The sequence below is a fragment of the Zosterops lateralis genome (genome assembly GCF_965231275.1).
Source record: "Zosterops lateralis genome assembly, chromosome: 6".
Lineage (NCBI taxonomy): Eukaryota > Metazoa > Chordata > Aves > Passeriformes > Zosteropidae > Zosterops > Zosterops lateralis.
Genome location: NC_139761.1, coordinates 58,284,371 through 58,301,298, shown reverse-complemented (window position 1 = coordinate 58,301,298; position 16,928 = coordinate 58,284,371). Strand labels below are relative to the sequence as shown.

The 16,928-nt window shown below is 40.6% G+C and overlaps 1 protein-coding gene across 1 annotated transcript in view; it reads right to left on the bottom strand.

Annotated features, from left to right (window-relative positions):
• Positions 1–11,175, bottom strand: part of LUZP2 (leucine zipper protein 2) — a 76,453-nt gene extending 65,278 nt beyond the window's left edge. The window contains exon 1 of the mRNA XM_083863116.1: positions 10,907–11,175. Coding sequence (XP_083719242.1) covers positions 10,907–10,968 — 62 coding nt within the window. The 5' untranslated portion in view covers positions 10,969–11,175. The remainder of the gene's footprint in view (positions 1–10,906) is intronic.
• Between the last annotated feature and the right edge of the window lie 5,753 nt (positions 11,176–16,928).

Genomic DNA, 16,928 nt, shown 5'->3' with positions numbered 1-16,928 from the left:
GACACATTACATCATCCCATTGTGAGATGCTGCACCTGGGGAGGAGGAGCCAAACCATTTCCACCTAGATAAAAAGGAGCCACAAGTGTCACCACAAATCAAGTGTTCCCATGGGACTCCCAAAGGAAGACCAGACCCATCTGTGGACCCTTTTCTCTACAAGACCATCTCTGCTTCCAACAGGACACATCTGCCACTACAGGAGGGCTGACTTTGGACTGTTTCCAACACCCTGACCAACAGGGTGTCAGGTTGTATTTCTGATTCTGTCAGGGTTTTCTGAGATTCCTTGTTTGTTTGCTTATTCTTTTGTACTACAACATTTGTATAAAGAACTGCTACACCCACTCCCAAAATCTTTGCCTGACAGCCTTTTAATTGCAGATTTATAATAATTTGGAAAAGGGCTGGGGGGGGGGGGGGGGGGGGGGGGGGGGGGGGGCGGCTTACCTTCTCTATTCCAAGGGAGACTCCAGTCTTCCCTGCACAGGAAAGAAGCTCTTCCTCCTACTCAGGTGAAACATAAAAGCACTGAAAGGAAGTCTGAAAAGATTCAGATCTTCCTCTAAAGAAGATTTGCAAGGTTACCTGCCATGCACACCCTGCAAAAGCTCCAGAGCCTGTCAAGAGGAGAGGCTTTGCAAAAGCACCCACTGCTTGCCATCCCTGTGGGAGTTATCTGGAACAGCTTCAGGATGTCAGATGCTGCTGCAGCAGAAGGTTATGCTGGTAAATGGGCCACCAAGAAACACACACCAAGAGGGCCAAGAGATGAGTGAGCTTTTAAGAGTACACCAATTGCTAAAGTTTCTCTTTCAGCAGTGTGACCTATGCCATAATGACAGGGACTAATGGCCATCATCAACATAAATATGAAATTCTGTTAAAATACGAGGAATTTAAAAAAAGTGAGTATCTTTTTATACACTGAAACGCAACTGCCCAGCTGAAAGACTGCAAAAGTGGAAGCTGGCAGAGTAATTCCAGGTAAATGTATTTGCCAGAAACGGTGCTTGTCTCCAATATAGTTTCTTGCATTTGAAGGAAGTGGCAGAATATAAAAAAAAACCAAACCAATGTTATCTGTAGAAATATTCTGGTATTTTTATCTGCAAAAGTATAGCCAAATTTGATGCTTTAGCTGTTGAAAAAAAACCCAGCTGTTTTGAAGTATTTAATTCTGTAGAAGCAGATGTACATACAAAAAATATATCAATGAGACTTATTACAATTTTGCAATTTTTGATTTCTTTTTATCAGCATCCACAACGATCTTTTGGTACCTACTCCAGATAAGGAGACTTTCTTACTGCCATAAATTAACAAGGACCAGGTAGGAGTTCTCTCCATCCTCATTAGTGTGTCATTAGTAATGAGCACTCAGATTTCCATACATACACAGATACTCTGCCTAAAAAGCAGTGTCATCCACAGAACCCCAAACATTTTACCCTTAAGTTAGCACTAGGTATATATAATGTATGAAGTTTAAAATGTATGGAGCACAGGTATCTGTAGCACCAAAAGAACCTGCTCTATTGCCCAAAATGGAAGTGGAAGTGCTAGTTTTTGTACTGCTTTCTGATTAGGAGACTTTTAAGACATATTTAAAAAAAATTTAAGCTTTTATTTTAAAGAATTAAAACTATGTCAATACTATAACTTCTAAGTCTCAAATAGTAACAGCCTAAAAAGTCTCCTCCTCTCCAATATTGTCTCTCTACACAAACAGCATTTTTTAAAATCTTTGTTTAGAAAGAGCAGCACCCAGATACAGTTAGCATCTGGTAAGATACAGGTCAACAGTGTGTTTCTAGAACAGCATCAATATTTCAACTTATCCATCCACATAATGTCCCTTTTTATCTACCTCCTTCTAACAGGCATTGAAATTAGACTGTTCTCCCATCACCCTCCTTTGATACCTCATCCTATCAGGTCCCAGAATGGCTCTGGCAGCTTCACAAATCTGACTCTGTAAAGTGATTTTTCTCAATGGTTTCCTTGAAAATCAGGTGGTTGGGGGGATTGCTCACATCTATATGTTTGTTTCCGACCTATTCAGCAGCTGAATTTCTGAAAACACATCTACTTATTTCTTTAGATGGGCCCTTGCAAATATTCACAAGAACAAAGCCTCTGTTACAGACACTGAATATTCTTCCACAGGAATGGCAAAAACTACCTTAAGGATCTTTTAATTCCCTAGGACACAGAAAGAATGAAGGCAGATTAAATTATTTCATACTGCTTCCAAGGTGTCTGGTGTGATAAAAACTTCATGTTCCTCTAATTACTGAGTAGTATTGGGAACAGTTTCCCCATCACATTTTACAGCACAATCTTAACACGTGGCATTATCAGCAAGATTAAGCAGCAAAGGAACATATGATGTGAGTGCACACTGAAATATTTAAACCTGACTGCAGCATCAACTCCTGTACGTCACCTATTTGATGGCAATGCCTTAAACATTTGGGATTATGTTTTATAAGCCAGTGAAGCCAGTCATCTCATACAAAGGGAACAGATATTCCTTAAACCCTTAGTTCTGGTATACATGTCCTGTATTTCTTCCTAGCTATTTTCAGAAGCTATTTAAATTCTGTCAGTTTAGGTACATATGAAACTGACAACACTACACATTATGACATTAAAACAGATAGAAATACAAGGTTTTTTCTGAGTCAAATGGAGTGACTGTAATTTCTTTAAAACTGATCTTGCTATTTAATTTTTACAGCATTTTAATTCCTTCTGTGCCCAGTAGCAGATAACAATCTGCCCTTGTGCCGAAGGAACTCTAGCTGACTTAAAATTAGGCAAAGAACTAGGATGTTTGAAACGGGAACAGAAAATAAATTAAATGTCTGCTTTCAGGAACTTTCCTGAGCCAAATACAGCACATCTGTGTACTGAAGAGCAGAGAGAGGTTTTACAGGTAAACAAAAAATCAGATGAGTCTCTATTCACTATCTATGCACTTGAGGACAGTGTATTTTTCATATATGAGTGCATATATATTCATATATGAATGCAGTGATCTCACAGAAAGCAGTATTTTTCACCAAATTAAACTGCACAGGCTGCACTAATTGCAACATTAAATATGCTTAAGGAACCAGAAGGAAAGCAGCAATGCTGTAATGGGCTCCGACCCCTCCTCACTTCACAGGCACCATGGTTACAGATTAATTACCCTTTGCATTAAGCCCAATAATCTTACTCCTCGACTGAGGGTGAAATGAAGACAGCTGCAAGGCTAAGCTTGCTAAAAGAGGTCAGGATGGATTCCTAAGAACCAGGACTATCTAGTATCCCCCATACCACTAAGCACCTAAAGAATAGTCATAAATTTCAAAGAATATAGGTCTTGTTTACATTCAGAGTTTCAAAAGGTTAGCGCAGTCAACCAGCTGTCCCCTTCTGAAATTCAAAAGTCATCAGATTAGACTCTTTCAGCTCACTTGAAAGAAAATCCATCACAGATTACAGGTATTAAGGCTCTTAAAGATCTCTGGTCCGTTGGTAAATGTTGGCTCCCTTCACGGAAGGGGGAAGAAAACAAATAAAAAACAACAACAAAAAAATCAAAGTAGCTTTTTTCAGAGGAGGAAATACCAGGACCTTCTGTACTCTCCATAGAACAGAGGGGTGGAAGTACAGCAGACTGATGGACTATGCCAGCCATTGATAAGTAGTAAGAATACAGGGGCTGTTTTGGACATTTTGGCACTGCAAATAACAATTAATTATCAACTGATTAGTTTCAGGATAACATCTTAAAGGTTCAGTTACTACACACTTAGACACAGTTCCTTGATTTGCACCCTTGCAGAGTTTCACCCCATCCTGAAAAATACTTCTTGGCAAAAAGAACCCAAGTGAAGCAGTATAAAATTGATTTTATTTCTCCATTTTCAAGAGAGACAGTCTCTCTTTGCACATCGAGCACACATTTCATTACATTGCCTCAGGAGGAAGAAACTTTCTTAACAGTCTAATGCTACCCAAAGCACAGCTGCTGCTTTTCTGTCTTGTCAGCTCAATTTTTCCACATATTTTTCCTTTTCCACATTTCAGTAAAATCGCAGATTTTTCCCCCACGTTTATTGTCACAGACTGGCCTGAAACAAATACATGGCTGGAAAAATCATTCAGACATGATGAGGATGACATATATATGGTGGACATATAACTGCTGGGCTTACTGCTGCTCTGGGTTCACCAAGCAATTCTGAGCTACAAAGTCACGACTCCCACTTCTGTAGTCATTCATATCAACAAAAACACAGAATCACCTGAAGAATTCTCTATCAACTGCAGAGAATTCAACAATATAAAGCATGAGTAAACTGTTTTGTTTGCCACTTACACCAGGTAATTTGTCTCCCCTCCCACTGCTAAAATAAGTTATATGAACACCCCAAGAAACTAGTGATGACTTGTTTATGTATGATTTCACTATGGTGAATTACAGAGATTGAACCCACCACAAATCCCTGTTTCCCTGTTGTTGCACAGAAGGTGTTTTGAAGCTGTCAAAGGAAGAGCACATATTTGGGTCATGGGTAGGGGTGTGGTGGCCTGGAAGACTTTTATATGGAGACATTAGATAAAGATATTCTGCTGCAGTTCCACCTCCAGCTAAAAGGGAAAGGTTTTAGCTCTGCAATTACATGTGACTCAGCAAATACATGCTCTGTTTTCTAAGTGCTTCAATTTGTCCAAAGTAGGTTTACTTTGTTTTTCAACTAGCTTCACTTCCATAGCTGGCAAATGCAAACAAACCCTGTTTCCTGCAAGGAAACTGACCACAAATTGACAAAATTCATAAACAACAACAAGACTGTGTCAATGGCTGGGAAAATCAACACTTTGGGTAATATAAATTAGCTGGGCAGCAAATGAGTCTTTTCTTCCTAAGATAGCACATGAAGACAAAACACACCAGAATTTTTTGACACTTCTCAACTTTTTTTTCCATAGAAACTATTAATCAATATCACCAAGTAAGATATGAAGAAATTCTTTGTACACCTATTTCTTCAGTTTGTAAGATTCATGTACTGATTTCTCTAATGATTGACTGAAGAATTGTTTGTATCTACAAATACAGCAGAAACTTAAGAGAACACTACAAAAAATATTGCCAAGATAAAAACCAGTAAAAGTAAACGTTAAAAAAAAACTCCACTGGAATTATGTAAAGGGTAAGATGAGTAAGTAAGGAAAGACAGTAAAGAAAACTACAGCAGCACATAAAAATTGCTATTTGATGAAATGCCATATTTATTCTTCAGTAATTCTAAAAGGTACTTGCCTCCCAATGTGTTTGAAATAGCAAATATAACAATACACATCTTGAACCTTTTCACAGTATAAAGACTGAAAGATGATATGAAAAATCTTTTTTGCTTTCTGACAAACATATTACTCGACTTCCAAAGACAGACTACTTGCAATCTGACCCTTACAAGACAAAAGGTGCAACCACGGGGCAAAACTAGACAATGGGAAGAAACACTGCCACTGACATAAATGGCATAAATGAGACTTCTCTGTCTGCAGAATGGTACATTGTAAGAAAGGCTGTCTGTGAACACTTTTCTATTAAATATAGAGAATAATATTGAGCTCACAATCTCACTGAAAAAGGGATTACGATTTAGGTTAAGATATCCTTAACTTCTGTCCTTACTGTAACTTAATAAATCAGACACAGGAAAGTGCCAGCACACTAATTTTTCTAAACACAAAGAATACATTAAAATGTCAAAAGTAACTCCAGGGTAAGTCTCCTGGGCAGAAATGCATTATACATAGCATAACACTCAATTGTTATGTTCCCATATCACAAAAGAATTTTTTTTTTCTGGTCAAACTGAGACTTCCTTTGTGGATTTTTAGCTTAGGTTCGTGATCTCAAATATATGGAGCACCATTGATATTGCCAATGAATTTTTCTCTGTTCCTTTGGCAGCAAGGTGCAAGTAGCTTCTAGTTTGCTGTGTCAGGCACTTTCTTGTAAGCCATAAAAATAAAGCCATCAAGACAAACACATCCCACGAAATTATGGAGTTGCAGCACTGGTTTAAGCACCCACTATGCTTATACACAGCCCGTGACAAAAGCACACAGTTGACAGGTGTAACATGGCCACAAGTCACATCCTAAATACTACATATCTGTACTTCAAATATAAATCCTTACAAGCCATTCACCAAACAAGCACCTGGTAGAAATCAGAAGGCTTTCAGAACCCAGATAATTCAGACAACAGAATTGTGAACTCCATGCAGGAGAAAAATTATATTTATTACCCTTGCATTTCTGAAAGAATTCAGAAAGGATATTAAGAATCTACAGCAAAAAACCCCCGTATCATATTTTCTCCTAAAGTATTAGCCAACTACTGCTCTGCAGAATTAATCTTCAGTTGTGGGGAAGAGAAAGGACACTACTGGACCTTAGGCTGAGATCTCACAAGTGAGGATCAGTTCTGGCTACCTGCCAGAGAGAATGTTACAATGCTTTGGCTACAGCCAAGAACACTAAGGTTCAATGAGCCTCAAACTTCAAAGTCTATAAGGAAGGGTTCCATCTACTATCACATCAGTCTAAATGAAAAACAGGTACTTTCAACAGCCAATTGTAGCCTGGGTTTTTAAGATCAAAAAGATCTTGAAAACTAGAAACAAGGATTTTCAACTTTCTCCCACTCCATGCCAGTACAGTAACATCAGACATGTTCCTCTTTATCTTTTCCTCAAGTCACAGGCTGAGTTATTTACACACCTTTATCTGAAAGGAGGGAAATTATTTTCATATCCCTTAAAAATAATTACCATAATCAACAAATGTAAAGAAAATAGCTGACTTTAAAAATACACCCAAGGAAAGCTCAACCATTCTCGAGCTTAATTAATAACTTCATCATATTTTTATCACTTCCAACAATAGACATACACCAGATCAACACCTGCACATGCATTAACCAACCTGAAATGAGCACAGCACTTTTATCCTGCATAACACAACAGAAGATGTGTTATTCTGAAGACATTGTGTTACAGATTGCTCTGTAACACCAGTGCAGTAAGACTGGCAATAAACTGTACTTTGAGAAAAAAAGAAAGACCACCAGCTGCTTCTCTACAATTTAAAAATTCTGCCCTTTACAGCCCTGTTATTTTTACATGCATTTAGTAAGTTGCTGCAGTAGAAATATTAAAATTGTTACTGAAGTGCATCTTGTTGAGTTTATGGTCCTGCTCTCTGCTATTAAGCATTCTACTTCAATCAAATTATTCAGAGTCTTGTATCTTTCTTATATTTCACATGTGGACAGAAAGGAATACACTGTTTAACATTAGGCTTCTTCTAACGAGTTATACTTTTGTTGTATAGACAAAAAAAAAATTTGGTATACAGCATTTCAACAGTAATGTTCAAATAATAGTCAGAAAACTGTCCTTTCAGCTAAAAGTAGGGAGGTCTCACTAGACAAGATCATCTGGACCATAAACCTTAGTTCCTGACCCCAGTGACTGCCCTCATGTAGATTCCCTTGGACAAGCAGCATCCCAGTCACACTGCTAAGGGGTCTGGGGCCACAAAAGCACACACGTGTACACGGAATAAGACCCTGAGCTTATTGTACACTGGGTCTACTCCCTGAACTCTCAGGGCAGTGAGACTCATTTCTGATGTCATATGAAAACCCTGTATTGTCTTCAGCATCAGCTGAAAAAAAAATAAAAATCAACATATGAAATCTATCACAGTAAATCTGCCAAAATTGAAATGTCAAAGGAAATATAAAAGTGGACAGGAAAACACAAATTTCATAATTTTTACTGAGCTAAATTCATCTTCAAAAATGTTCCACTTTACATTTTGAGAGACTGATTTTAGAGCAGTAATTTTGACTTATGCCATCCAAACATACATGTGTAAGTGGATAGACAAATTCAATATAATCTTACAACCTCTTTGGCACTACAACCAACAAGAAATATGACTAAGCTTATCATTGTGCCACAAAGCCATCCCAAAATCCAGTTTAGATAATGCAGAAAAGGTCGTTCATTACAAACCCATGAACTTCCTGTAATTTTATGGGCATTTGATTAATGCATATGATTTTGGACCAAGTTTAGAAGTTACATAAAATTATGAAATAATGGTGGCAGCTGTGTACTTCCCTCTTCTTAACAAAGTTATCAAATAAGAAAAGATTATATGCTGCCTTAACGTAGCTTAACTCATCAACTTGTATTTGTTTGAAATAAGGCTTGAAGACATGCTGAGATCTTTCAAAACCATGACGTGATTTTAAAAAGATGACATCACCACCTGACAAGGAACAAAAATCTAGGAGCTGTCCACCTCTGCAATAAGTACTGTGTTCACCCATTTCAGTACCAACGTATGAAACAGAGTACAAACTTTTAAAATAAATAAACCCTCATGATGGAAAGCACTGTCCTGCAAAGTGACAGTTTTGCCTCAGCTAAGCAATTTCACACGGTAAGACATTGCACCCTGCTGTTTTGCAGGAAAGACTAGTCCTGCAAACCTCCCCTGTTGGATCCAACCAATGAATCAGCCATAGGTTTACAACAAGTATTAACTGCCAGAGCCAGAGCTGCCTTCTGCTGAAGAAGATTAAAGCATAATCTCTTCCCAGCAAATGGCATGTTGACAGCATTGCACTTTTTAAACTTCCAGTATGCGCTGTTGAAAAGCTGCTCCATCTTCTACACAGCCAGTTAAAAACCAAATGACTGCTGAAGAGAATAGACCAGGACTTTTACAGATCTCCAACTCTACAAAGGAGTTTCAGTCTCCTTTTCTAACCTGATGACCAATCTGCCACCAAAACTCACTGCGCAACACATACTCTACTTGGGTGGAATTTTAACTGGAATTTCTCTCCCACTGATCTCTCAATTACATGAGAATGTAAACCACCACAAGCCACAACATTGCACTCTTATGAAAATACACACACTCCTCAGAATTATCATCTTCCTAATTAGCATCCACATGCCACTTTCAAGTTCTTGACATTCTTTCCAACTATTTTTTGGAAGCTGAGGGAGGATTTGAATTTCTTAGTTTTTTTACAATTATCCGGAATTAGCTACGCTTCATTTCTGACACTGGTAACATCTGCTCAAGGAGATAAGGACTCAGTTTTAGGGCTCTACACTAAATACCTTCACTCTCAGGAATGTTCTGACAGTTTTTAAGCTTTCCATATCGCGTTTCAGTACAGGTTAAACCTGCACAAGCTCATGCAAGACACAAACCTGCATCTGCAAAAGCTGCTTTAGTGCTTCCTCTCCATTTCAACTCTTCTTCCAAGGATGCATCGCTCTTCAATGAGCATAAAATTATTAATCCAAATTAATTCACATGACTGCTAGTGAAAGTTTCCTGAGGCGTTTTATTAAATCAGAAGAATTGAACCACTATATATTCCTCCAAGTGTTATATTCCAAAGCACATCGGCATGGTTCATATGGACCAGCACTATGGAACCCCTAATCAGAAATGTTCCCAAAAAAAGTACCCTCCTTGTGCCAATAAAAACCCACTCTGAAATAAGGAAGTTACTGGGTAATTGAAGCAATTTCCCGATTTCTCCCCATATTTGGACATTTTCCCATTCACGGATTTTTAGTTATTATTTACCTGTGTATGTAGCTCCTGCTGTCTTTGACTATGTTACAGGCACATCTTTTTTCTTTTCTTTCTACATCTCAGTGAGCAATTAAGCCTTAAAACATGCAGTGCTTCAGCAAAAGGCTACTTTCATGCCCATTTTACAGGAGACACAGCATAAAGGAAAAAGCCACATTTCCCTGAAAAATGTACATGCATATATCCTCCAAGAACATGCTTTATAGACTCATTACTATTTATTATGCACTTATTTCTGTGTTATTATTCTAACACAGCAGAGAAATACCACAGCCAAAATTTGGGCTTGATTTACTGATGAAGAACTGGAAATTGAGCAGTCTAAACAGAGAGCAATATCATCACAGATCTGCTCTGTAGCCAAGATTAATTTCTCATCTGTGTACATCAAGACAACGGGATAACGTGTCTCAGCGATATCTTTTCTTTGCTGAACATATTACACTGACAACATAGACAATATGCTATCTCTGAGCAAGTGAGCAAATGCATTATCTTACCAGAACACTGCATGGTCAGATCAGGTTCATTTTTAAGCTGCAACAGATTTTGTTCATATTTTCTCACACTTTCACAGAAAGGAATTATTCTAGATTGCAGCAACTTTTTATATATTTACTGGCATTGAGATAACACTACAATATCTTATGGTTAAAAAAAAAAAAAAAAAAAAAGCCCCGGGCGGGTCTTTATCCAGATACAGAATCATAACTGAGATGAGAATGTTCAAGTGTTTTTAGATTTTTTGCGCTCTATAAGGGAAAACGTTGGGTGTTCTCAGTTTCAGCTGGTTGCCTCTCTTTACAATGAAATAGGCTCCCTCTGGTTTAACTGCCCTCTATATAAAGCTCACATTTGTCACTGCCTTGTTACATCCCACAAGCCGTGGGTCAAGTTATACAGGAGCATCTTTTTCTCAGCATTAAAAACAAAAACAAAAACCTAAACAAACCCACGTAGAAACAAAAAAGAAATCCAAAAAAAAAATTCCCCAACCAATACAAAAACCCCAAACAAACGATACCAAGAGAACGTTCGATCTTGGCACGATCAGGAGGGGGAGCGAGACAGGTAAGAGACGATCTTCGCTCTAAACTTAAATGCCCCGGTAAAATCTGAAACCTGTGTTATTTCTCTTCAAAGCAGCGAAGAAGGAAAGGCAGCAGGGTAAGGAGAAGCAGCCGGCGATACTCACCCGGCGCCACAGACCAGGGCAGCGAGGAGAGGCAGCACGCAATAGGCGGCGATGGATCCCATGCTGGCCCTGCTCGCCTCGCTCCGTCCCTCACGCCGCTCCTCACACCGCCCGTGCCCGCCTCGCCAAGGGAGCTGCCCGGAGCTTCCACCTGCAGCGCGGACAGACAGACAGACAGACACCGTGAGGAAGGGAAGAGCGGGATGCGAGCTCCGGGAGCGATGGGATCAGGAGGCAGAGCCAGCCCAGAGCCCGCCCGGCGCCGCTCCGGCCCGGCCCGCAGGACGCGCCCCTCAGGGGCGGCCCGGGAGGCGGCACGGCCTCAGGCTCCCGGCTCCCCGCTCCCCGCCCGGGGACAGAAATCCCCACTGCCAGGGGAAAAGGGTGACAAAGCTGCGGTAAAAACACCGCCAAGATATCGCAGTTGGTGCCTTTATGTGATGCAGCTATAAAGGAGACAGGTGATGTGAGGCAGGGCTGGTCACAGCCAGGTGTCGTTAGTGCCAAGCAGGAACACACAAGCTGCTGTTGCAATCGGGTCTTCCTTCACCCCGTGTCAAGTTGAATATAGAAGCAGAAATAGCTTCCAGAATGGGATTTAGAACAATATCATCTCTAAAAGCCTTTCAGCACCTTAAACAATGGACAAGACCTTCAAAGAAATAAATACCTTTTTCATATTTCCTGTGTTTGTATTCTCCCGATCTTCATTGTAAATTACATAAATCAGCATTGGTTAAACCTGTTTCCAGCGTGTAGATAATTGCCTACCTTAATACAAGTTCACCTGATGGGAAATCATATGAAAGTATAACATTTAAACATCAGTAATCTTTCTGCACAACACCACGTAACCCCAATCAAACAAACTTGTCTGCAAGTGAAGGAAATGTGGTCATTATCAAAAAGATGCCTGGTCACCCATGTGCCTGTCTGCTCTTACAAAAGGCATCCAGGAACTACATCATACCTCACAAGCATAAAATAAAAATTTCCTTAGTTTAAACTGGTTAGTCATTGCATTCAGCTGTTTGTTGCAGAGTAATTTCCTGTTTCACCACAGAAAACAGAAATTTACTGTTTGAAATGAATTGAAGACTTCTTAAAATAGTATTGTCCTTTAATAAGATATGTCCATGGTGAATACAAATTAAATTAATGAATTACATCCTTCAGTCTCAGCAAACTGAGAAGGATGGGAGGTAAAAGAAAAAAAGAAAAGGTGATATACACAGCCAAAAAAGAACAAAAAATAATTACTTTCTGACTTTCTGTGTTCCAACTCCAGTAATCTTTTTCAGCACACCTGGCAGCACATCCTATTCAATCACATTAATTTAAATATGTATTTATTGTTAATTTGATGCTATGTACCAGCTTGAATGAACAGTCATGTTACCATGGATACTTATGATAGCATAGTAGAAAGGTCACAAAAAGAACTCTTCGAGAAAAAGCCAACATTTCCAGTCTACCAGGCACCTCATAGTCATGTATCAGCAGCTAATACTTCTTTGATCTTCCTTTTATGTGCATTCATACAGGGTGGAACAGAGGGGAAGGTACTGGTGCAGCAAGGCAGTAAAAAATGCTGAGTGATCTTATAAAATTTTGCAAGTTGAGGAACTATTTTTTAATTCTATTACTGCTGTGCCTTGTTCTTTGGGAAGTAGGGGGTGGAACAGAGAGGTCTACTGCTGCTCCTTGGGTTCACCTCAAGGGGTTTCACCAGCCTTACATGGGAGAATACCTGCACAGGTGGTTGAGCCACTTCAGTACAGGTAATGTGCAGCCACGGCAGGGCTACATCACCCACACCACATAACGCTGTCATTCTTTGTCTAATTCCTCCATCCCACTCAGAACTGACTGAGCAATCGGGAACCTTCATGCTGACCAGCACTGTTGCTTTAGCTGTGCTCTGATGTGACTATCCCATAAAGACTGTGACAGCTCTGAGCCCGCGAGCACCTCAAGAATTCAGGGTACAGGATGCGTAACCAGCTTTCCCAGCTCAGGTCAGCACAGACACAGCCAGGCCCAGCAGAGACTGCAGCAATTGCACCCGAAATACTGAGCCAGACACAGGTACCATTGCATCACAGTGAAGACAATGCTTAGCAGTAAATGCATGTAGAGCAAAAGGAAAATCTGCCTTTTTAGAGGCAAATTTCTGTAATTAAGGGCTGGGCACTTAATCTTCAACTCTGTTCTTGTCAGAGCTGATTGTACTCCAGCTGCTTGCCTAAAGACACAGAAATGCATCCTTTTTCCTCCCTCCTATTAGGATAAATGACTTTGATCTTGACAAGTTGGAGGGGGTTTTGTGTTTTAGTTGGCTGGTCAGTTGCTTATTTCAGAGGCATAATGTGCATCTTAACAATAATATATCTATACAAAAAATGAGAGAGAATCGCAGATTTTTCTTAGACATAGACTGTAGTTGATTTATTGTGCTGTGTACACTTTGAGACCAAATATCAATGTATAACAACTTCAAAGATGTTCTAGAAATATTCTATATAAGCACATAAGACATGCAGAACTCCTTAGAAATATCACATTTTTACTCTTGTAATTAAAGGCTTTCCATTTTTGGTTCAAATTAATTGACAATCTTACTAAATAAATAATTACTCCTAGTTTACCAAGCAAAAGATGATTTAAAAACCTCCCCATATATAGGAAATATGGAAGTATTAGTGCAAAATTCCAAGGCACTTCAAACACTTGTCACTTAAGTCCTTGCAAGTTTAGCTAAATACTTCAATAGCGTAGGAATATTATTGCCTACCTTGGAAAGGAAAATGAACCAACTGTCTCCCTTTGCAAAATACAACCAAGATTATGCTTGCCAGAGCAGAAATGTCACAGGATCCACAGAAAAAAAAAAATCCAAACTCTCCAACAGCATTTTTTAGTGTTAGAGAATTACGGCATTAATTCAGCATTCCAGCCAGGATGTTGTTTTTGTGCAGAAAATCACAATATGAAAAGACAATGTCCATAGAGGTGACAGAGGAGTCCTGCAGCTTTATTCCAGTAAAGGGAGAGAGTGCACTGGGGCACCTACCCCTGGCGTTTGGGGTCTCTCTCTCAAGGTTTTGGAGGACACAGCCTCCTTTTTAAACTCCCAGCCATATGTTGCCCTCTTCCTTTCCCCACTGGCTAGATACTAGGAAGGTACAGCCTTCCTGAACCACTTAACACATATTCCCCCCTTAAACACATCGTTCTCCCCCAAAATTCAGTCAGTCAGGCTTGTTTGGAGCCATTTGTTTGTTTCAGGAGTCAAATTATGTTCTGTAACAAAGCTGCTGCTTGAAGCTGGTGGAGGCCTTAACACTGATACCCTCACCCATGGAATTGTCTGTAAAGACATTAGCACAAACCTTCCCTATTAAAATGATGCAACTTCTGAACTTTTTAAACTAACTTTAGTTAGGGGTTTTGTTCCTCTTCGCCCAGGGGGAAGGGAATGGAAGTTTCTTTTCCAGAGACTGTTCCCTGGGCAAGGGCTGATCTCAATGGACAGGGAGCTGCCAGAAGATGCACAAGAAATAAGCAACCATTAAAAACATCAATGCCTGAACATCCTCCTCGGGCCTGTTGGAGACAAGGTCTGGGAAAAGATCAATACGAGAACTAAGAATGAGAACCTAATTAGCATCGAAGGCAAAAGGATCAATGACCGATAGGAAATCCAATGCTAAGAGTTGTGTGATCTGGGACAAACGAACATTGAACCAATGAACTTCTCTGGGCTTTGTCTGAATAAGTATGTGAAAAAACTAGTAAAGAACCACGTGTGATGTAATGATTTTCTCTGTGCAACCCAGGCAAGGTGTGAATGAAGTAATTTCTGTTGCATATCCAGGCCACAATGAGAGGAAAAATATGGGAAAGCTCAGGGAGAACTGTCTCCTGCGGGAAAGACCCCAGAATCTCACAGGAGAAGGACTCCTCTCCCTGGGCAGTGGAAGAAAATCTTGGTTGAACTGACCCAAACCCCCATGTCCTGTCTCCCTGCTCTTTTGGGTAGGAAGGAGAGGGGCTGGGGGAGAAAAGGTGTTTTAAGGGCTTATTTTACTTCTCATTATCCTCCTCTGATTCTTTTAATAACAAATTCCCTTTGCAGCTATAAATTGCGCCTGTTTTGCCCTTGAAGTGTTTTCTCCCGGTCCTTATCTCACTCACGAACCCTTTGTTAATTTTTTCTCCTCTCTGCTGCCCAGCTGTAGCTGGGAAGGGTGAGGAAGTGGCCCTGGTGTTGGGTCAGTGTTGAATTACAACAGTTACGTAAGCACATTAAAAGAACCACTCATCTTTTCTGTTATGTATCTTATAGCAGGTCACACTTCCTTTAGAGGAAGTGTGCTCTCTTTCTCCATGAAGAGTTCTGTCCAAGCACACTTCAATCTTCCTGTAAATCTTAACAGATTTGTAGCAAAATCTATTTTAGTTACCTTCAGGGATTGTCATCTGATGGAGACAATGGGTGACTGCAAGCAACAGAGATCCCTTTAGTTCTATTCTAAAGCTTGACAAATACCGAACACTTAATCCACAAAACAGCAGCACCTTGATATTAAAAAAAAAATAAAAAGAGAGAGAGAGAAAATAAAGAAATGCTTTCATTACAAATTAGAAAATTAATTCCTAACACACTACACCATGCAGCAGGGATGTTGCAGTACTTCCACTGCAGCTCCCAGGAGCACAACACAGCTCTCCTGCATACAATCTCAGGCTCTCTGGTCAGGGCAGCAGGTAAGCCTCCTTCTCCTCACCTTCCAATGCACCTCATCAGCCTCTCATTATGACAGTAAGACTGGATGGCCAGTTCAGAAAGCCCAGGACAAGCTGAGACTTGTGTTGAGTACTTAGTTCAAAAACCCAGTAACCCCCTCTTGATGACCTCACAGCCTTGAGAAGTGGGTCTGTATGAACCCCATGAAATTCAAGGCCAGGTGCTGCATATGGGTTGGGGCAATCCCAAGCACAAATACAAGCTGGGCAAAGAATGGATTGAGAGGAGTCCTCAGAAGAAGGCCATGGATGTGAGAAGCTCCACACGACCCAGCAATGTGCACCTGCAGCCTAGAAAGCCAAGCACAGTGTGAGCTGCATGAAAAGCAGAGTGAGGAGCAGGTCAGGGAGGTGACTGTTCCTTCCCTCTGCCCTGGTGAGACCCATCAGGAGCACTGTGTGCACCTCTGGACCTGCTGGAGGGTCCAGAGGGGGCCATGAGGACCCTCAGAGGGCTGGAGCACCTCGAGTATGGAGACAGGCTGAGAGAGTTGGGCTTGTCCAACCTAGAGAAGACTCCAGAGAGGCCTTAAAGCCCTTTCCAGTACATACATACAATAGAGCTGGAGACGTTTAGAAGAATGTGCAATTGTAAGACAGGCTTCAAAGAGGGAGTGTCTTTAAACTGAAACATGGTAGATTTAGATTAGGCATTAAGAGGAGGAACTTTACTGTGACAGTGTTGCAGCAGCCCTCTTGTTAGAGGGTAGAAATGAGCAGAGTCACAGACTTCGTGTTTGTCACAGCATGAAAAGGGTCCTGGTTTATTCCTCTTTACAGCTCAGCCATCCTGACTCCAACCATTCACTGACTCTGCCTGCAGCAGCTCCTGCTGTGGGTTTCCCTTGCAGCCTCTGACTGCTGGTTATTCCCTGCTGAACTCTGACTGCAAGGATTAGTTTGCAGACCCTGACTGCAGGTTCCAACAACAGGCTCTGACTGCAGCCCCAGACTGACCTCACTGCAGGGATTCTCTCTCCCCAGGATTATTCTTCATGATCTTGTTCACTCTTCTTGAAGGTTTCTCCTCCTTCATGAGTCCCTTCCCCAGCAAACCCACCCCCTTTTATCACACTTCTCTTTACAGGCTATAGCTGTGACTCATCAGGGGGGAGCCTGAATTGGGTAATTAACAGAGCTCTTACTTATCAGGGGCCAGGTCACCTGTATTCCCTTCTCCTATGTGACAGCGGTAAAGCCGTGGCAGAGGTTG